The sequence below is a fragment of the Paramisgurnus dabryanus genome, chromosome 3 (assembly GCF_030506205.2).
Source record: "Paramisgurnus dabryanus chromosome 3, PD_genome_1.1, whole genome shotgun sequence".
Classification (NCBI taxonomy): domain Eukaryota; kingdom Metazoa; phylum Chordata; class Actinopteri; order Cypriniformes; family Cobitidae; genus Paramisgurnus; species Paramisgurnus dabryanus.
Window position 1 is genome coordinate 22118671 of NC_133339.1, and position 23161 is coordinate 22141831.

At 36.2% G+C, this 23161-nt stretch overlaps 1 protein-coding gene across 1 annotated transcript in view; it reads right to left on the minus strand.

The window, feature by feature from the left end:
- Positions 1 to 17030, minus strand: part of LOC135733769 (neurexophilin-1) — a 35648-nt gene extending 18618 nt beyond the window's left edge. Inside the window, exon 1 of the mRNA XM_065252556.2 lies at positions 16525 to 17030. Coding sequence (XP_065108628.1) covers positions 16525 to 16578 — 54 coding nt within the window. The 5' untranslated portion in view covers positions 16579 to 17030. The remainder of the gene's footprint in view (positions 1 to 16524) is intronic.
- Positions 17031 to 23161: the final 6131 nt, after the last annotated feature.

Genomic DNA, 23161 nt, shown 5'->3' on the forward strand with positions numbered 1-23161 from the left:
TCGATTGTGCAATCGATTTTCGAACGAAAAGTGACAGCCCTACTGTGTCTCGATTCGTTCCCTAGCTCCCGAAGTCGTGAATCAGTTTATGAAGAGTTTGGTTCCAAAACGCAATAAACGACATTTTTGACAAAAATGAGTTACTGCCAGAATCAGTAGTATATCAGGTCAGTATTAAAAAGTAAATTCTTAATTTTACGCAAAATCCAATATCCGCCGTGTTATTCTGTCATCTTTTCTCCCTTTTTTCCCAAAACGCAATAAACGCCACTCCTCCTTTTTTACAGAATGCAATAAATCCGTTCCAGAAATTACAGCGCACCATTCACGAGAACACTAGTTTTCACTAGTCCTAGTTTTCATCATCTGCTTTTTACTTCGTGATCAACAAACAAACAAAAACAAAATAATACTTTAATAGCATTGATAAACCTGTGATGGTTTTCTGTGACGGGAAAGAAACGGAAGTCATCAACATCTAATAATTTACGCAAGATGCACACGGGAGACGGGTGCTTGTTTGCCCGGGCCGACAGAATCACGTTTCTGTCATGATAACACATTAACCCCAGGGGATCTTATGAAAAACTTTCCATAATTTTACTCAAAGTCAACGAAAATCGAGAAGGACCAAAACATTTTACAGCTGATTGCTGTGAAAAACGTTAAGGGACGACGTCAAGTATAACCGCAGCAATGACAATTTTCTTAATATGACAAAGTAAGTGTTTTGATTAATGCCATTAATGTTTATATTTTTAATTAGTGTGTACAACTAGTCAACTAAATGAATATAATATTGCAAAGATGAATGCACATTTATATAGGCTATTGATTCAATAGATTTATAGCATTTTGAATAAAAACTTGTCATGGATTTATTGCATTTAGTGGGAAAAATAATCAGTTTTTATACTAAATCTTTGAAAATCAAGTTATGGATTTGAATTTTTTATGTTTTTTTAACCTAAAGATGCTATGTAAAAGATTATAACAGAAAATAGTGGTTGTCATCTTGACACTTTCTTGGTATAGAAAACAAGTTTTTACCGAAATTTGTCAAAATGGATTTATTGCGTTTTGGAACCAAACTCTTCATATCATTAATGCAGGTTTTGGGCACTGGTATGGACTCTAGCTCACTTGACATTGGTACACTGTTCACTTATTATCCTGTGACGCGGCTGCTTAAGCGCATTGTGATCATTCACAGCTGTGTCCCCTTTAAGTATGACACAAAGCCTTCCTTAAATTACTGAAACTCTTAACCTTTCATTATTGCTTTAATAAAATGGCAATAGCCATATAATAAAATACAAAAAAGTTTATTAAAAAGATTCCTTTTTTAATAATCTAAAAAAATCTGTTTTAATCAATATTCAATTAGTCTATAGGCTGTTTACAGTTGTAACAACCTGAGTAGGTTGAACATTTATCGACATTTGACAACAAACGTCAGTCTGAACTATCCTTTTAATACACATGATTAAAAACAAGCCAATGGATTTCAAAAATCTCTCATTTGCCGCCTAACATAACAATAATATTGCTTGAGGTTCTCATTTTCTCAATGCTGCATAATTTTTCATTTTTCCTGTGAAAAACTAAATCATTTTTTTTTATTAAATGTGAGTGCTTGTTTTCATATTCTTATGAGAAATCTTTGTTCGAGACAAAAAAACAACAACACCTGCATATACACTGTAAAAAAAATCCGTAAAAATTACAATTTTATTGCAGCTGGGTTGCCGGTAATTTACCGTAGATTTGCATTCATGTTATTAACTGGCAAGGGTTTGTTCAAAGTTAAATAAATTTTAAATATTAACAAGTCTTTATCTTCACAGAATAAAACTATACAATAATAGCCTCATGCAAAGCATTCTGGGAATCAGAAATCATCATCCACCTTTTTCTGTTTTTTTGCTCCAGATTTTGTTTCCCAGAATGCTTTGCTTGATGCTGTTTTTTAGTTTTACTCTGTAAAGACAAAGACTTGTAAATGTTTAATGTTCATTTAACTTTGAACAAAATATTGCCAGTATAAAACATAAATTTAAATCTACGGTAAATTACCGGCAACCCAGCTGCAATTTCTACGGAATTTTTTTACAGTGTAGTGTCGTCTTTGAAGTGAAATTTTCCATGTGGATTTAAATTAAGCTCCTATCAACTGTAGGATTGCAGTCTGCAGTGGCTAACCTTTTAAAACAGCAACCTTACGGCCTCACAGGGCTGAAATATTCCATAACGAGTGTGTGAGAGCGTGTAGACAGCTCCAGCCCTTTGAATCACATCTCCCCTGGCAATACTACAGAACAGACAGATACACTATTACAAAGTTTCAGACTGATAGCAGTGGAGAAAGAGGGACATATTTTTGCTAAGCTGTTTAAAGAGAAAGGCACTGCAATTAATGTCAACCTTTCTAAAGGGTAAATTTACTAGCTGAGATCTTTTCTAAAAGAAATAAGTCACACTGCTTTGCAACGTTCACAAAGTACAGTTAGGAGAATCTACAACCTTAGTTACTTTACTTTTTACATTTACACGTTTGGCAGACACTTTTATCCAAAATTAACTTGCAGTACCTTCCGTCTATGCATTTATTTTTTCATGGGGATCGAACCTTTGATCTTTGTGTTGCTGACACAAAGCTTGGGATACTAATGATCACAGGTGGACACTACTTAAGTATTTTACTTTCTACATAAAAGTACATTTATTCAAGTATTTGAATTTTATCAGTGTTTTTCTTTGGAAAACATACATTCCAAAGCATATGATCATAATTTGTTTTTGGTTTATATTTAATATTTAAGTACATTAAACATCTAGTACATTTTTACTTTTACTTAAGTAAAAAGTACTTTCGTACACAAGTACACAATTTGTATGTAATTAGGTATTAAATCAATTTAATATGCAATATGAAAGGAATACACAGTATGATTCTAAGCTTTAGAATGTAGTGAACATTTTTTTAGTAAAGTAAGGTACATTTTTCCCAAGACAAACACTATGATAAAGCACAGATGCTTAGATAATGTAACTAAAATACTCAAGTAGTGTCCACCTCTGCTAATGATGTCTATAGAATATCTTTTAATAATTTTTATTTAAAGTCACAATAAAATGGAAGTACTGTAGCGATTGTCTTATTTTTAAAATCATGTCGTAGTGCTAATTGCTTATCGCTACAATCTTATTCTGGGCACCGCCCTTTAGGGCTGCACGATTCAAGCTAAAATGTGAATCCCGATTTTTTCCATGGGAATTGAGATCCCGATTCTCTCACCCGATTCTCTTTATTTTAACAAAAACATTTATTATGCACTTAACTAAAAAATGTGCTACAGGACTTTCAGTTATAATAACGTTTCTTAAAAGTCTCTTTTTCTTATTTTAGACCCCTTAAAATTTAGAATAATTTAAAATTTGTTAGCTGTTAAATTGCACCTGTGCTTTTTGTACTATCAAACTGGCCAACCTTAAAACTTTAAAAACACTAACGTTAAACCTTTAAAAGACTAAAAGATCAACATTTTGAGGCATCAGAGAGAAACGCAGACATGTAACAATGTTCCCCTCATGCGAAAAACCCTTTCTAATGGGGAACGCAAAGAGGCCGTTTCTCAATGTGAAGGCTGCAGCCTCTCTGGAGGTCGCATTTCTAAACTGCGCATCATAAAGACTGTCTAATTTCAGAATATTAACAATTAACATTATAAAGATGACTAATATTTTTAGTTAATAATAAATTGTTGAAGTATGTTAATGACTTGCGAATGTAATGCTCCGTTAACTCAAATGAACCAGGCTTGATGACGTATACAGCCTGCATGCGACCTCCTGAGGTTGCAGCCTTCCGATTTAGAAACGTCCGGAGCCTGAGGTAAATAATTTCCTTGCCTTTTTTCGAAACCAATGTTGTTGCATCTTCACTTTCTCCGCCGCCACCAGGATTTTCCACAGTGACACTCGTTTATCCTCTCTTTTTTTGAAAATTGCCGCTCCAGATCCACCAAGTAAACGACTGTGTTTAGGTCTGCCGCCTTGTTATACGTCACGCGAGTGACAGCGGAACGCCGCAAATGAGATGAGAGAGAGGAAAGAAACGATCGGGTCTGATTGGTGAATGAATAGGGTTTGGTTTTACCCTGTATGAGTGTGTGTTAGCAAGTTTGACTGATGTTCTTGGGTTGTTGTAATGTAAATACGTGAACACTTGAACGCAGAAACTAAATACAGGGAAATACTGTAAATGCAAGTGAATCGCCGTCATTTAAAATGAAGATCGCCTATATGTATGAATCGAGATCGTGATTCTTTTTCGATTAATCGTGCAGCCCTACCGCCCTTGTGCCATTTCTCGGAAGTAAAGAGACATCATTTCAAGGAGGGGAGGAGATTAGCCTTTTTATTTAACTCTTTTCCCGCCAGCGTTTTTTACTCTTCCCGCCAGAGTAAAAATTTGTAAAAAATACCACAATATACCAAAAAATAAAAGTTTTTAATTTCAATTTCATTGTGACATGAATGTATACATTTTTCAGCTTTCTTATTAATTTGTTTTTGCAACACTTACTTTTCATAATGTATTTTCCTCATTCTACAAAATATATACTGTAGGTTTGCAAAGCCTATGATTTGTAAAGGACAAACTATGAACCTATAGAAGTGCATTTTCCAATGTAGGGCAAAGATGAAGAGGTTAAGGACAATGGCCAATCGTAAAGGCTAACGCTAGCCTGCGCTAACATATAAAACCCTTTAGACAGAAAGAATGATATTGACAAGATAGATGTATGCCCTTCACAGGTATCCCAGGAGAATAATAGAAAATGAACCAAGGTTACTGACATGTGAATCTTAAAATCTGTCAATACGTCTGACATCATGTCTTTCATTTTCAGCGACCAAGTCTTAGCCCTCGAGTGCCCTGCACATAGACCAGTGGTTCTCAAACTGGAGGGCGTGAGAGATGATACCGGGGGGCAGTTTTAGGAAATTTTATCCACCTTATTTTTGAACACGCAAAGTGATGTGACGTATTTCTCTTCTTTGTGCGAGACGTCCGTTTCAATAGCCAGCCGGTAGAAAACAGTGCAGTGGGAGCACGCATAAAACATGATTTAAACCGTTAATATTTACTACACCTGCCATGTATGAAGCAGTGTGAGGATGAAATTAACAAGTGGCCTGATACATCATATGAAGATATATTCAATCATTTTGTGTTGTTGCTTGGTAGTGGCAGGTTTTCGATGCGCAGCTATAAAAGCAGAGAGACGTAGCAGTATCTTTAAAATGGGTTTGTAAATGGAATAGGCTAAGAATGTTGTGTTTTTAACCTTTTCAGGCGATGGTTTAAAATGTCACAACTGTCCCTCTGGTGTGAGTATTTTTAAACTGCAATTTTTTATTGACTTTTTTGAGTTTTTATGGCGACACTACACGTGGTCCGACAGTCAGCAGCATCTTTCTCATTCCACATTTTAAGTTATTTGAACAAACAATAATAAACATATTAAACTATTACATGTATTCAGTATTTTTTTTTTCGTTTTATGAAAATATTATTACATCGCTTCTTACGCAAAAGAATGGAGACATGAGCTTATAACAATTATTATATATAAATTATTATAAACATTAACTAATAAACAGTTTATGTCATATATCTGTACTGTAATAGCATTTTTGTAATAATATATAGCAAAATTACTAAATCGGCTAAATCAGCATATTTTTATCAGCATAATATTAGTTGTTTTTAAACAATTATTGTATTTATTGTTTACTGGCAGTGTCTATGAAAGGTTTTACTGGATAGATGTGTGGATAAAGATAATGCTTGCACGTGCCCCACATACACATTTAGCTCTTGTGCGTGGATTATGGTCAAAACAAATGTTTTGTAAAGATTTACCGCATTTGTATCAGCTACAGTATTATGGCAACCCCTAACTGCACAAATTATGCCGGTCTTCCTGGATTTCATGATAAACATTAACTAGCAAGTCAAAATGGCACACTCGTGTCCCTCGCAATACGACTACCATTAGCTTTAGTGGTTTACTGGAAATCAAAGGAGCTCAAAGATGGCGGCCCCACATTTACATAAAAAATAAGGTGGAAAAAACATTAATTCATAATAAATTGTGTTATTAAACCTCAGGAAAATAAGGCTACTAACCAACAGCACTACAAGTTTTGTTTACGTTTTGTTTAATGTTTTGAAGGAATGGCCGGTGCACGCTGAAAAGTTTGAGAACTACTGAAACGGCCAACACACACATACACACACACACACACACTGTACACATGCTTAAGTCTCAGTGGAACGACATTGTGCCATTAACCTGGGTCTCAAATGAAGTTTAAATATCATGCTGAAAACAATATGTATGAGATGAGATTTTCATTTTCTAAATCACTCCACATAATTGTGGAAGAGTATAAGAAGTAGACAGGGTGCAATGAAAACTACCCCTCCCATTTCTCTCTCTCTCTCTCTCTCTCTCTCTCTCTCTCTCTCTCTCTACATGTCTCTCTCTCAATAAGAGCTATGTGTGCTTCTGTATTTCCTCAGGCTGTTGGATTGAAATCTCCATCTCTAATATGACATCAATTTTTAATTAAAGGCCCCAGATCCCACTCAGATTTCGGAGTGTTCGCCGACACGTTTATTTCTCTCACTCGCTGCAGCAGCCCTCATCCGCTCACGCTGGGAGATTTCTCCTTCTGTTACATGATTAAAATCTGAAAACGGCTCTGCCCTTAGAACTAATTATTCCACACCAAGGCAAGAGACACAAGGGAGAGAGAAAACACAAAGGGGAGAGAAAGGTAATTTCACAAGAAACAAGCTATTTGACTCTTAATGAATAATTTATGCCAGCTTCACGAGGGTCACAAGAGCCCAATATGCAGACCCTTACACCCACCCTCCACCTCACCCCTGGCTAGTGAACAAACATAAGGCTCTTCATTCCTCCACCACTTTTTTCCAAATAGATGTCTCAAGAATAAGCTTTTTTTGTCTGACCTTTATACAGAATATGCCCTGCTACGTAACACTATAGATATGATTAGCAGTAATAGTTAATAGAAGCTAAAATTCATACAGTTTTGATGGAAGACAACAGCATAACAGTGCAGTCTGTGAAATCCTGTCTGAAATCTCATGATCTAATCATGCGATTAGGAGCATTAAGTTTAATTTCATTCATTGATTTCATTTTTATTTCATTTTTTGACCAGGCCTTACTTAGTCAGTATTAAAGGGTCAATAAATAAATCTTTGGTGTTTTGGTGAAGTTTTAGTTTAAAATACCATCTAGATAATTTATTATAACATGTTAAAATTTACACTTTGTAGGTGTGAGCAAAAAATGTGCCGCTTTGGGTGTGTCCTTTAAAATGCCAATGAGCTAATGAAATTCAAACACTGATCGCAATGATAGTGGTTTGTTCCAATTGAAATTCAATTGTGCTGTGAATAATTTTTTTTAATTAAGGGGCGGCATTATTATAATAAGATCTCCTTATGACATCATAAGGATAGCCAAATTTCAATGACGTATTTTTTCACATGCTTGTGGAGAATGGTTTACCAAAACTAAGTTACTGGGTTGATCTTTTTCACATTTTCTAGGTTTATAGAAGCACTGGGAACCCAATTATAGCACTTAAACATAGTCAGATTTTCATACCATGGCCCCTTTAAAGATATCTATAATATATTTTTAAAGAATGGTCTTGACATTACGTAAGATGACTTTATATAGAAAACAGTAAATCACAAAAAATAGTTTAGCTGGGTTAAGAGACAGGGTCATGTTTGATACTTTCTAGACATGACCATAAGTCGCTTGCATAAACACAGCCTGGATAACAGAAGGTAAATAACAGGTTAAGTGACAGCTTTATCAGCAACGCCGACAACTCTCACACTGGCAGGGATATCGGGCCAGCCTTATTCTTTAGACTGTCTCAAAATATTTGGTTGGATTCAGTTCAGCGATGCCCACTGGACCCCGAGCTTATTCAGTATTCACCAGGAGACAGTGCTGTCTGAATTGGCTATCAAATTTTGCATTATGCCATATTGACACTGTGAACGTGCACATGGGTGCAAATCAGCGCAATCCGGTTTGAGTTGGGTGAATTTTAACAGGGCATGCGGATAGAGAGTGCTATCAGGGTTGTCCATGGGGTGGTGGCTGGGGGATTCGGAGGTCAGCTTGCGAATTTTTTCTTAGCTTCCTTATAAACTACTGTATAGTGACCTGAAAATAAGGTAGGGTGAGACAGGTTAAAATAGAAAGACAAAAAAATGCTTCCCCAAGATTATGTGCGGTGGGCTGAATTTTGTGTACAAAACAGTTTTGATTCTATCTCATCTACACAAACACTTTCCTAAACTACATCTGTTATCCCTCGCTCCCATCTTCCACGGCCGAAAGCACAGCTGATGCACGGAGTAATGGGATTCTCCATGCCACTATAGCACAGGCTTTAACAGGCAGTTTTGATCGCATCTATTTGACCCGGTTTGCACTTGTTAGGAACATTCTGAGAGAGAGAGAGAGCAGGTGGATAGGTGGTGGTACTGACTCCTTTGATAAATTCTCAAGCAGGAAAGTGATGTCTGGTATTAAGTACTGTAATGTCTGGCTGCTATAACACTCTTGGAGTGATAACATTTCAGAGGAGAAGTACCATGAACATGATCGATTTAGTCCTGCTACGCTAATGTTCTGCATCATTTAGAAAAACCTGAAAATACTAACTACGTTCTGCTGGAGGTCCCATATCTGTATGACTGGTAGCAAAAGCCAAAGTCAAAATCCGGTTTTCAGTCCTTGATCTTCATTGTAAAACAATTAGGAGACAAACAAAAACACCCTACATATTGTAATTTATAATAATATTACTCTATTATAACAATAATGTTTAACCATTAAACTTAATGTTTCAAATAGGATTTTTTTTCAGTTGCCCGCTATAGTGTAATTGAGGTTCAATTTTTATTTTCGCCATATTTGCCTTTATTTAACAGTGAGTGAGGAGAGGACAGGACAGTACAGGGAGAAGAGAGGGGTTTGGGATCGGCAAGTGACCACGTGCCGGAAATCGAATTCGGGTTGCCGAAAGTGCGAACTACGCTGCCCACTACACCATGGGCTCGGACAATTGAGGTAATTTTCAGGGTTCCCACAGGTGCTTGAAATCCTTGAAAGTTTGTGAATCTGGGGGAAAATTCAAGGCCCTGGGAAGTTTTAGAAAATATACATACATAAATACAGGTCATTGAAAGTGCTTAAATCTATTTTGTGCAAAACGTTTTCTGGAAACAAAATCCATATCATTCCCTGTGTAGTGTAGGATAATATCATAAAAATTTTCACTTTAAATGCTTATATCTTCTGTATGCGAATGTTCCATGTACGAAATGCATTTTTGCATAGTTGTGTTTGACAAATGAAAACATCTCTGGTAGGGATGCTAAACAATTAATCGCGATTAATCGTTAGCAGAATAAAAGTTTTTGTTTACATCACATATGTGTGTAAACTGTGTATAATAAATATGTATATATATAAATATGAACACATTCATGTATAATTTTAAGAAGAAAAAAATGTATATATTAAGTATTTATATTTATATATAATAAAAATTATACATAAATATACAAATGTATATACACATGTAAACATTTCTAAAACATATACATGCATGTGTGTACATTTATTTATACAAATTTATTATACACAGTTCACACACATATATGATGTAAACAAAAACTTTTATTCTGCTAACGATTAATCGCGATTAATTGTTAAGCATCCCTAACTCTGGTTACGTATGTAACGTTGTTCCCTGAGAAGGGAACGAGGCGCTGCATAATTGCCATACGTACTGCGTCCCTGTAACGCTGTCTTTGGCAATATTTCAGATAGCGATTTACTTCCTGGCTTCCGTGTTACCCTGTCTCTGTCGTTAAGCCTCATCATTGGTTGAATTTGATGTACACATTCAGACGCACCTATTCTTGCAGGCGTCCCAAAAGTGTCACCGCAGTGACACAGCGCGAGTTTCCTCAAAAGAGAACTGTAACAATGTATCTTTAAAGGTAACCTTTCTCTCACTTGAATTTGAGGGCATTGGACCTGGAAAATCCTTAAAAGGTCCTTGAATTTGAAGTTAATTAAGGTGTGGGAAACCTGCATTTTACAGCACATTTAAATAACTACACTGTAAGTATACACTTAGGGTCAACATTAAGACAAGACAATATGACTCTATTTGCATCCAGCCTTGAAGGTTTCGCCAGCAGATGCCTATGTCACACCCTAATGATGTCAGCAGATGCCTTCGTCACACACTGATGAGGTCATTGCAATGCTCTGATAGTACAATAACCATCTGTCTGCTTTCACAGATGGTGACAGATGTCTGTGCTTCAGTTAAAGTGGATGTGACACTGCGTTCAAGAGGAAACTCATTTTTGTCTCTCTTGCTGTGTACAAATGAGTTTCTGCATGGAAAAGCCATTTGAAGTCCAAAACCTCATCAGACACCAACAAATCTGTCCTTATGTAACTAACTGATAGAGAAGTGCAATTGCTTTATTTGAAAAATAATTAATCTGTATACTGATTAAAAGGCATGCTGGAGGTAAAACTTTAGGTGTAATTTGAAGATGTTTTTGAAATAGAAGTCTGAAAGGCAGAAGCTTATTGTTTTTTTTTATGAATAAAAATGCAAAAATAGACCTGTGAGCTGACTTGCCAACAAATTCTCATAATCCGTCTTCATGTTATACATCACTTTGTATACATAAATATACACATGCACCCAAAAGCCTTTAATGAATAAATTATGATTATAATAGTATAATATGCAAATCTATTTGGATAGACACACTTATTCCCATATTATCCTAATTCTACAATCTAACTCGTAACATGGCATACATGCACATTACATTCTCAATGTTCCCACAAGGGGTGCTAAAGCAAACATAAACTGTCTGCACCAGCTTTCTCTCAATGTCAGCTCATGAAGGAGCAAAAGTTCGAAGGGAATCTTGCTAAGCAAGTTAATTAAAACTGATGTGTTTAAAGCAAGCTACTTGATGAATACCAATCTCGGATATTGGCACAGACATTTGAGACTCTGTCGCCCCCTTGAGTACTGTGCCCTGGTACCACCATGGTAAAGCAAGGGTGCGTGTCATGTACACCACACCCAGAATGCACTTCAATGTGTCGGCCAAATATATGCCCATGCGTTTATGGACTTGTACTGAAAATTTTTCTGGCCTTGCAGTGAAGACCCTTGCACCAGACGAGAGAGAGGCTTGTCAAAAAGGGTCACTGCAAAATTCACCTCCTTGCTTTAATGTTCTGTGTAATGTAAACTAGGTCAGTAACATAATACTCTGTGTTCATCTCAATTAAGCCTGCCTAGAGTATTTATTTAACTGCAATATAATTAAAGGGACTGAAACCCATTTACAGTGCTGACAAGAGGGCTTAATAACCTACAGTATGCATAGAAGCAGGAACATTTAAGTTGTCTTGTGCATTTCTCTTTGTTGATCTGTTATTAACAAATGGGAAATCCTGTTCGTGAGAGTCATGCCAATGATACCCGTCTCAGGAATGGAGCTGGGTGGGAGTCTGGGAGACCGTATGTGCTGTACCAGGGGTCAGCCGGGCTGTGCTTATGCATACAATCAGCAGCGCTTAACACACTACACAAGCGCACAAAACAACTGTGTTTAATGAAACCAAAGTCTACAGTGTAGGTAAGATCTGTACAGTTAAAACATTATTCCTTGGTTCAGTAGTGTGTCTTTTTTCTGTCTCAGGATGAGCTGCAGGTTAAAGGGACATTTCTCTGAATGTTCCCTTACAGTAAATCTAGGCAGACAAAGTGTCAGAGCGTGAGGGTAGAGGAGGATAGGTCTCATCGAAATTGTGAGTCACAAAACATTTGACAGCTTACTGCACGCAAACTGTGATTTTGAAGAGCCTCTAACCAAGTGATTGTAGACTTGTGGCTTAAGAACATCAGATTTGGACAATGGTCCCTTTCACACATAGAGTCTTTACTGGTAAATAACTGGTTAATTGCAGTTAACAGATCATGTGTAAACAGACCCTTTCTGGTAAATCAGTGCTGCCAATTTACCAGTAGGAGAGGTTGTAAGATTACTAGTAATTAATGAGTCCTATGTGTGAACAGAGAACAAAGATTACAGACGACGTCAGAACGTGACAGCTTCGGGCCAATCATAACCTTTTAACACAGATGACACGTTTACCCCCGCACAGACGTTTCCACACCTGAAGCAATGTCCACATCTCTTCACCAAAGTTTAGGGATGCACCGATATGGACATTTTGGCCGATACCGATAACCGATATCTCTTTATATTTTGGGGGCCGATAACCGATATATAGGCCGATAAATATTCATATTAATTTCAAAATGAAAAACTCCCAGACCGCGGACATCTTGTCTTTGCGCTAGACTAGCATACTCTTCTTAAGCCCGCAACACGTGTCATTTTCGTGCTATGTCACAGAAAGCACCAATCAAAACTCCACATGGCCAGCAATGAGCAAGTGAAGTGGTTCAACAAACCGAAACAATCCATAATTTATCGGCTTTCATTTATCGGCCTAATTGTGCTATCAGACCGATAACCGATAATATTAAAAATAAGCAGTTATCAGCCGATAACGATATGTCGGCCGATATATTGTGCATCCCTACCAAATATTTTTTTAAATCAGCTTACCATCTATTTGCCAAATTGCCCATGTATATTGCACACTCTTTGTGAAGCATATGTGAAAACATTACTGCTGTTCAAGATGCAGGTTGCGACTCTTTCACAGTTCAGTTCCGTTTGAAGTCCCCTAATACATAATTTGGTCACGAGCAACTCCGCGACTGTCAGCGTTTGCCAAAGAAGTAAAAACAACAAAATACAGATCGTGGATATGAAGCTATAACCCGCCATTGTGTACAAATACAGCACTGAGCACATCACGAGGAAGTTTAGAGGTAACTTCCGTTTGTTTATCGATACTTTGGAACTGATGTGTAAATAATATCTTCTTACTGTGTGCACACACATTTTTGTATTTGCTAGTAAATTAATTCTGGTAAATTCATAGTAATTTACAAAAATGCACACAAACTTTAATAAGCAGGTGTCTTTTCTTACAATATCTCTGTTTTGGCAAACCCAAGCACACACACACAGATGGACTGATGCTTGTCTGATGTTGATGCTGTTGTTCAGTTTATTTTCCCTCATGACTGTGTAGAAAGTGGACTGCTGGCACTGAAAAATTACATCTTGTAACTGTATTAATTTAATGAGCTTGTAATGAGAATGATGCTGGGCCAATATCATCAGCATAAACACGTTTAACGCGGTAATTGCCTGCAATAAGCTTTTGACTACAGTATGTGACATTGTTCTGTGGAGAAATCACCTAAATCATCACAATAAGTCGGTTTTTGCTTTATAACATTTAGATTATTATAACAGAAAGGTGCTGGTTGTAGCGATAAACAGGTCTGGACTAGGGATGCCTTAACGATTAATCGTGATTAATCTATAGCAGAATAAAAGTTTTTGTTTACATCATACATGTTTGTGAACTGTGTATAATAACTTTGTATAAATAAATCCGTGTAATAAATGTGTATATACATTTGTATATTTATGTATAATTAATATTATATATAAATATAAATACTTAATATATAAATAAATTTTTTCCTTAAAAGTATACATGAATGTGTGCATATTTATATATACATATTTGTTATACACAGTTTACACACATATAATATATAAACAAAAACTCTTATTCTGCTATGGATTAATCGCGATTAATCGTTAAGCATCCCTGGTCTGGACATTTAGTTATTTTTGATTGATGATCTATAAGCTGCCTGTTGTCTTCCAACAAGCAAACCATCTCGATTTTAAAAGTAACTCCTGTATTCTGTATACTGTACAGTACACACAAAATTATGATCAAATGGATTCACTCCGCTATTTAAATGTGGCCTAAACTTTGCAATGTGGATGTGGAGAGATTATTAATGTATATGAGACCTTTTCATGAGCATAAACTGATCAATGGATTTATTACCGACTAAATTCAATCAGTTCATGGCATAAGGCAAAGGTTTTCGGAAAGCTCCACAAATGCTTGAAGGCTTTATTAAAGCTGGCCCTTAATTTCAACGACACAGCTGAAAATTAAAGTTGATTATTAATGTGCTCTACATGTCTATTAATAATCTCTGCTTAATAGTGTTTAATACAGGATAATTCACAGATTACTCTGTAATTTATCACTGTTACGCAGCAAATGAATTACCCATGACGCACCAATTAGGATGTGTGAACGTATAAGCAATTTTCTCACGACACGCTCTTCCTCAGGTTTAAGCAATGTGGCAGACAAATGACCAAAATGCCGTAAGCGTAATGGGATAATTACATTATTAGTGTCTTCCTGATTTAAAGGATAGTTGTATATCTTAAGGTATGTATACTGACAGCACTTTACACTGGGCATGAGATAACTGTATACAGTATTATAACTAAACGCTCAACAGGCCCTCACCTTTAGTTTTCTTTGCAATATTTTCACTTTATCATACTTACATCTCTATTTTCTGCCTCTAAGATTTAACTGACCCTCAACAGAATCCCAAATTGATCTTCAGATTTGTGACCTTATTAAATTGTCTCTCACTGGCAACTCATTCAGTTCATTAGATGCTGGAAAGTTTTTGCAAAAATCTATGGAAGGTTTGTTATACGTATTAATCCCCCCCCAGTGATTCTTAATGGACGGACATCAGTAGTCAAATGTAGGCTTTACACCTGGAAAGCAGGATTTGCAACATCCTATAGGTCACTTTATTTGGTGTGATGAAACAATAAAAAACAAATATGTTTTGTTGTTTAGATTTCAGAATCCGAAATTCCTTTCGTTTTAATGACAGCATTTTGTATCCCTGCAGAATACAAGGGTATTAAAATGTGTCAAGAAGAAGTCATGAATTATTCCAACTACACAGCGGATAATTGTAACAGAGGTTGCTAGACGGGGATTAAATTTAGACTGCGGGTGTTAAGATATAATACTCGCACAGCAGGTGCATAAAAAACAGGCAGCTGTACACAACCTGTGCTCTAAAGTTAATCTGTGGGCACTCATGGCATATTTACTCATTGATATCATTTACTGGTACACCAAGGGATTGCAAGGCTGTGCACAGTGTACCAAAAACACCAAAGGGCTCTGCATAGTGTATAACCAGAATTTACTTGCCACTGAGGAAAGTTAAACTCTTACAGATATTCCTTCGTTTAAATGTTTGCTTTAGACTTGCTCTTAAATAGCCCGCAACTTTGTGCTATTTAAATAATAATTAAGAAATATTTGTATAAGTTGCACAGGTAAAAGAAATCTCCAGAATGCAGAAATCTCCAATTCACACATCTTATCTATTCACAGGTTTCCAGTTTAATGTAGCCCTTGTAAGGCATTATGAAATAAAACCACAGACCTACTTTACCAAGTCATACAGTCTTAAGAATATAGGTTCTGAAAGGGTCCTTCACAGCGATGCCACAACAGAAACATTTCTGCTTCTCCAAAGGGCTTTTTATGTTAAAGTTTTTTGACAAAAAAAAAAATTTCTTTCAGTCTTTCAGTAAAATCTTTTTATACTATAAAGAACCATTTGTGAAACAAAATGGTTCTGCGTATGTTAACGGTTCTTTATGGAACCATACATAAAAAAAATATATTTTGGTGGAATCGTTAAGCACCTTTATTTTTCAAATTGCATTTATTTCCTCAGACACATATGCCATAAATAGCACTATTAAAAGTTTTTAAAGTATTATACTAATTTCTCAATATTGAGCTCAATTTCCACAATTGGTTACGTTTTACTGTACGCCCACTCCTAAAAATTAAGGTTCTTAAAAGGGTCTCGGTTGGCCAGTTTGGTTCCGTAAAGAACATTTAACATCTTGCAAAGAGTTCTTTGATTCTTCAGACTGTAAATAGGTTTTAAAAAAAGAGTGTAAACCTATGTCATCACAGATCCCCCCTTTAAAATTTAGATTAGTTATTCCTCTTATTTTTCTCCTCCACTTTCTCTCTTTCAATCAAGCACACAGTAAGCATGTAACCCCTGCTCGTGAGGCGAACCGTGACGTTAAAGGAACCGTTTAAACTCGCACCCCAAACTCCCGCCCTTAAGTGTGAAGTGGACCGTTGGTTGGAGGCATGAGCGCACGGCGGGAAGACAGTTAACGGTCACCCATTGGCGCGCAGGTCACGGACAGGTATGACTACCTGAAGTGCGGCACTCAACGCCCGGTTCAGTTTAAAATACACAGTATTAAAACTTCATATCGCCCTTTTACCCATGTCAACCCCCTCAGCTCACCAAGCACGCTGTCCCGTTGAGGAGCAGCAGAATGAAGCCGTGGTCGGCGCGCATCTCGTCGGTCTCCTACAGACTCTCCGTTCAAGAAGACGCTGTTCCTCCGGTACCGTATCCAAAACAGCCGAGACCCGGTCCCATGTCCAACAAAAACTCTCCTGTGAGTGGAATCCCACCTGCTTACTGTCACGGAAAACTCACGCTACTTTGAGAGATTACCGGAGCGGTTGACATCCAAAGGCGCGTGGAGACGGAGGGAACACTTCATCTTTGCGCTGCGATAAAAGAGGAGAAGACAGCGTCCACTTTACTCCGTTTAGTGTTGGCATGTGAGTAAAATCATCTCCGTTATCCGCGATTTTATCTGTTTGTGATGGTTAGGATCCTATTAAGAGAGGCTGACTGGAGCGCAAACTCCTCGTGCGTCGCGCGTGTCAGTACTAGCAGACTGGCAGCAGGTCTCCTTCACGCACTGACGTTTTAAAACCCCTCTCTCTCTCTTTCTCTCTCCTTCGTCAGAGCCCCAAATTGTACTTATTCACTCTTTCTCTCTTTATTATACACCTCATCTCTCTCTCTCTCTCTCTCTCTCTCTCTCTCTCTCTCTCTCTCTCTCTCTCTCTCTCTCTCTCTCTCTCTCTCATATTTTCCTCTCCCCCTCTCACTGTGTCTTTCTGTCTTTCTCTATTGCCAAATCCATCAATGACTTTTTCATCAACTCTCTCCTTTATTTCCTCATCTGCCATATATCCCCCATAGTCTACCATGTGACAAAATTTAACATTGTAGGCTCAGTTGCTATAAGTACAGTTGAATTACGTGGATCAACATCATTTGATGTTTCTTAAACATTTCTGTCACCCAATCTAGGGTTAGGTTAAAGTTTATAGGGGTTTGACTGGTTAAAGGCGGGGTGCACATTTGAAATCACCTAAACAAACACAAAAAAATCTGGGCCTTCTTTTGATACACCCGCCCCACACAAACGCAACCCAGGCAACGATGTCGGTTAGTAGACATGCCCCTTAATGCTGATTGGCTACAAGTGTGTTTTGGTACTCGGCTTGACTCCCTTTTCCAAAGCTTTTAAAAAAATCGTGCACCCCGCTTTTAAGTGGTTGATAAATACAGTAGGTATGTTGTTTTAGGAACATGGCCTACTCAGGTTGTGCTAAGACAGGGACCATCACAGGTTATTATTTAAAGGTACACCGGCACAAGACAAGGGCTATTTGTATTGGTTTGTCTGTATTGACATTTATTGTTATTTGTTCTGGGTTATTCAGCTGTTTCTTTTCTATCCATGGTACTCTCCCCTCCACATAACTGGTAATTGGCCCTAGGAGAGCCCTGTGTGTGTATTGAAATGCAATTTGTTTAGCTTTATTGATCTGAAATGGTATCCTCTGCTTCACAATGCAACTATAATATGAAATCAGTTTAGTTACACTAGAGCTGATTATGGATATTTGCCATATTTTTGTTATGAACCATAATGTCTTTTTGAGACTGAAGAGTGATAATTTCGTTCTATTTATGCTCCCCCTTTCACTTTTTCCATCAATTCCTCTGTCGCTTTACTCTTTGATCTTTACATTCTTTTGTCATTTTCTCTAGGGTTTCAATCAGAGCATTTGACCCTATGACCCCCCTCCACACACACACGCCAAGCTAATAGACTTTTCGCTTAATAATGTGCACACACACTTTTAATGACAAATATAAATATTTGATAGGGGATGCAGTGACCTCAGAGGGTCTAAGGTCACTGCTGCTTCTGTTCTGTCCCAGGAACACACATACAAACACAGAGGAATCAAAGACCAGCTGAGTGATTAAAAAGACATTTCCACCTGAATTGAGCTGTTATCTTCATTATACAGTACATAGCACACATGCTTTCATAAAAATAAATCATTTAATAAAATCACAAATTCAAGGTGAATCTTACAATCTGTCAAGATCATAGTTAGGACCAATAACATGTTTATAACCATTGTCAAGTTAATTTTATAAAAAGTAAGCTCCCCCTCCCATAATCTCATTATTAAATATATACATTATATATACATTATAGTGTTGATTGTAGGCTATTGCAGTAGTTCTTTTTCGTAAAACAGTAAACAATTTTAACAAACTTAATACAATTCATTAAATTACTGTAATGAAATTTCATATGAATTATAATGAGAAGACATACAGTAGTGTGCAAAAGTCTTAGGCCACCATCTCCAGCTTTGTTGTTTAAGCAGTTTTAATGTCCATCCATATTTATTTTTCAATCGTTTTAATATACAAACAGAAAACACAGGAAATATGTACACAAAATTAAAAATAAAACAATTTTCAGAACTAAATGTCTACTTCAGGCATGATAGGATTAGATTTAATTTAATTTAGGTTTAAGAGATCCTGCAGCTGCCTGCTATTGCTCAAGTGGAAGGGGAGTTTACCCTAAATACTTGACACTTTAGCTTATATTTTATACTGTTTTTAATACTACATACACATTTCTTGTATTTTCTGGTTGTATTCTAATAAAGATACTGATAAATAATTTTAAATGATCACTATCAGGGGCGTCATGCACCAATTTTTTTTAAGGGGGCACAGTGTGCACAGCTTACAGAAATGTGTGCATACATAGTGATGGTCGTTTTCGAAGCACTGCTTCATGAGGCTTCGAAACATTTACGAATCTTTTGTTTCGAATCGGTTCGGAGCGTGTTTCAAACTGGCCCAAGTCACGTGATTTTAGCAAACGAGGCTTCATTACGTCATAACTGTTTCGAAAATCTGATGGTTCACCACTAGGGGAAGTTGATCACAAATGACCAGTGTATAATTTGTTTAGGTGAACTAAGGTCAGTTTTATTATGCAAGTTCATAAAACATTTATCTGATCTGACTAATAACACTACCATTTTGTCTACTTTTTGTTTATAGACAGATTTAATGACAAAAATGTGCATAATTAAAAGGGTAGTTAGTTTTAATGATTTGTTTGCCCCAAATAAAACTAAAAACACATAATACACTTTTAACTATGTCTTAGTTAAGTTAAATATTTTTTAAAACATATTTTAATAAAAATCTTGCTATTATTTTGTAAAAAAAAGTTTAAAATATTTGGAAATATCTGCTTTTACACTCTTTTGACCAGCAGGGGTCGCCAGCGTGTGTGGTGTTAGGAACTACTTTGAAAAACTGAATCAATTTTCGAAGCAATTCGTTCAATCAATATTATAGAGCTTTCAGTCTTTTCCATGGCACTATTTTGAGCCTTCCTGTTCCTGCCTTCATGACAAAAACCTCCAAAATAAAAGTGTTGACTAACTTTCATATCAAATACTATTTAATCGGAATAATGACATATTGGCATCATATTTACATCCGAAACGGCATGTTTTTTATTTACGTTTTGTTAAATGACTTGTTTAATTGTGTCAATGCATTTTGCACAACAACTGCATAATCCTATACAATTAATGTAATTTTAAACGAAAATTACATAGCCACGTGATTGAGTTTAATGTTCAATAATGATTAAAAGTTTTTTTAGATAAAAATTATTAGAGGAACGGATTTTTGCATTCAACTTTACCTCATATGTGAGCATGTGTGATTCCGCGCCCCCGTGAACTCTGGCGAACTTTGGCGTTGTACCAAGAAGATGAATCAAGAAATCTCTACTAATATAACATTGAGACATTGAGTCACATTTTAAACCATACATTTTCTACACAGAGGAGGTTAACTGCACATTACCGTACTGGGGTTTGGAAATGTTGTGAGCGTTTCTTGCACGTTTTAATTCCTCGGATAGCAAAATGCAGCAGCAACAGCAAAGAGCTCGTGAGCGTGCTCTGACGTTGCTGGCGTCAGCGACTGCGCTGTATGCAGCGCCTGCCGCCAGAAGTAATGTAACACGATCAAAACACTATCAAAACGGCGAAAATCTCCGAAAAGTGACAAGGATGCAGCACAGAATTAATAATATTGTGCATAGTAAACAGATTAAAAGACAAATAACAGATTAATGGGCGCTTCTTTGATTTTGAGGCTCAAAAAACCAAGGGGGCAACTGCCCCCTCAGTTTGAATGGGCATGACGCCTCTGATCACTATACAATTGCAAAAACAACAAATCTAATGGTAGCATGGTGGCCTAAGACTTTTGCACAGTACTGTATGTTCTGGACATCTTTTCATGCACTTTATTTTTCTATATGACCTACTGAACCTTTTTGGCTGTATACAGAACAAAACTTGTGTAAAGATAAAGATGCAGTCCACACAGACTGTGTGTCTCAGTTAGACATTTGCGTTTGTCTTTAGGTATGTGTGCCTTTATTAGCACAGAGATCAGGGCCGTGAGTGTAAGTGGGATATTTTATTCACAAAGATAATGTAATTTGAGTGTGTTGTGTGTTGGAGAGTTTTTAATGCAGTGGGAAGAATCTGTGCCTTTAAGATATTAATGTTACAAAGGTCTTTACCTCCATCTAGTGGTGATGGGTTTTACTACAACTATGCTGATCAAAAATACACACATATACAGTTCTTGTATATGTGGTTTATGGTTTATATGTGGACGTAAAGGTTTTTATACTGTACAAACTGTATATTCTATTCCCTTCCCCTATACCAACCCCAATATGCAGTGCTTAACAAATTTATTAGACCACCACCCAATGCAAGATTAATGCCACAGCTACAGAACCCTAAATTGACACTATTATAATTATTATATTATTAACCTTAAATATATGTTAGAGCTATTGTTTGAATTTTGTTTTACAAGAAATGCAGAAAAATTGTTATCATCACACTGTAAAACAGTTAACTTAACTCAAACCATTTAAGTAAACCGATTGCATTAGACTATAAGTTTTAAAACACATAAATTTGAGTACTGTGAACTTGAGTCTTGTGCAATTATGCACTTATATTTAAGTATTGTGAACTTAAATATAAGTGCATAACTGCATATGACTCAATTTTTTTATGTTCACAGTACTCAAATGTATGTGTTTTAAAACTTAAATGCAACCGGTTTACTTAAATGGTCTGAGTTGAGTTAACTTAGGTTTTACAGTGTTATCATTTATTTTTGTATTCAGATAAGTACAGGTACTTGCAGTCCTTAACAGAAAGTTATAGGTTTTAATGGTTGAATGTTATGCTACAGTAAATTCTGACTTCTGAGACAAGTTGAATGTGCCGCCGCCGGCTCAAATTTGGGTATAAAACTTGAATTCAGTTTAATTAAATGTGATAATAAATAAACTATTTGACATTCCTCACTCCTGTTCAGAATAGTGAAATGTCAAGAACTCTCTGAAACAAAAGTCAGCTTTAAAAATCTTCACAATTCTGCACTGTAAAAATTCCTTGTTGCACTTTAATTTTAAAATTTAATCAATTTGAAATTACAATTAATTTCTACTTTCTTGAATAGTGAGGTGTTGCTATAACTTATAAAATTTAAGTTAAAATAATGTAAGCTAATTAAACCTATGTTTCATATTATGTAAAAAAAATTAGATTTTGAGACAAATACAGATGGTCTAATAAATTTGTCAAGCACTGTTTATGTTAGAATATATGAATAGTTTGGTTCCAAAACGAGAAAACTTTTTTTTGTTTCAAAAATCTAATTTTTTGATTGTGCTTTACAATTAATATCAATCAAACTGCAGTTAGTTTGTTTTGATTTAAGCCTTTATAAAAAATACAGCTAAGTAGCTCAATAAAACACAAACATGATAACATGATAATAACATAATAATACATGTTATAAACATGAATCATCTTGTTTTGGAATCAAACTCTTTATATGCAATATTTGCATACATTTATTCAAATTGTATTTAAATTTCATCCAAAGCGACTTACAAATGAGGAACATCACAAGCATTTTATTTTAATAGCCAACAATATTTGTAAATAAGCAAGCAAGATAAGTCCTTGTTTTATTTCAACAGAAAAACCTTGTTGGATAAGTTGCACTTTACTCACAGCAACTAAAGAGGGCACCATTGCTTAAAAAAAAATATATAGCACCACAGCCACTCTATTGTGACTTGGAAATTTATTTATTTACAGTGCTTTTTAAAGGTGGTTTACATTTAGGAATCATCACATTGTAAGTGAGTGACCTTTACTCAGTTTGTTCAGCTTAAATGATCCTCACCAGAGAATTATAAATGATTTGACTTCTCTCCCACTGATTTCACCCCTATGTTTCTTTTTCCAAGGTGGAGAGAGCAAAAGATTGAGGTACCAAAGCTCTGAGAAACAGGATATAAATGAGAAAAGCAACTCGTCTCTGAAAATCCGGGTGGCCGAACAGTCATCAGTGCCAGCAAACGCAATCACAGCTGCTTCTTACTGGTCAGTGTGCAGTTTAGTTTAATATCATCACCACATCTACAGTCACACACTCATTATGGAAGTAAACTGAAACATGAGAAGAGGAGGAAAATGTGGATCACAAAATGTAAACATAATCACAGTGGGAAAAAAGCAATGCATATGGTTGGTGTTTGTTTTAGGTTGTGACAAATTGTGCCGATAAATGCGATACAAAACCCAACGACCCCCTACTCACAAACTCTACATGATACCAGCATTTACTC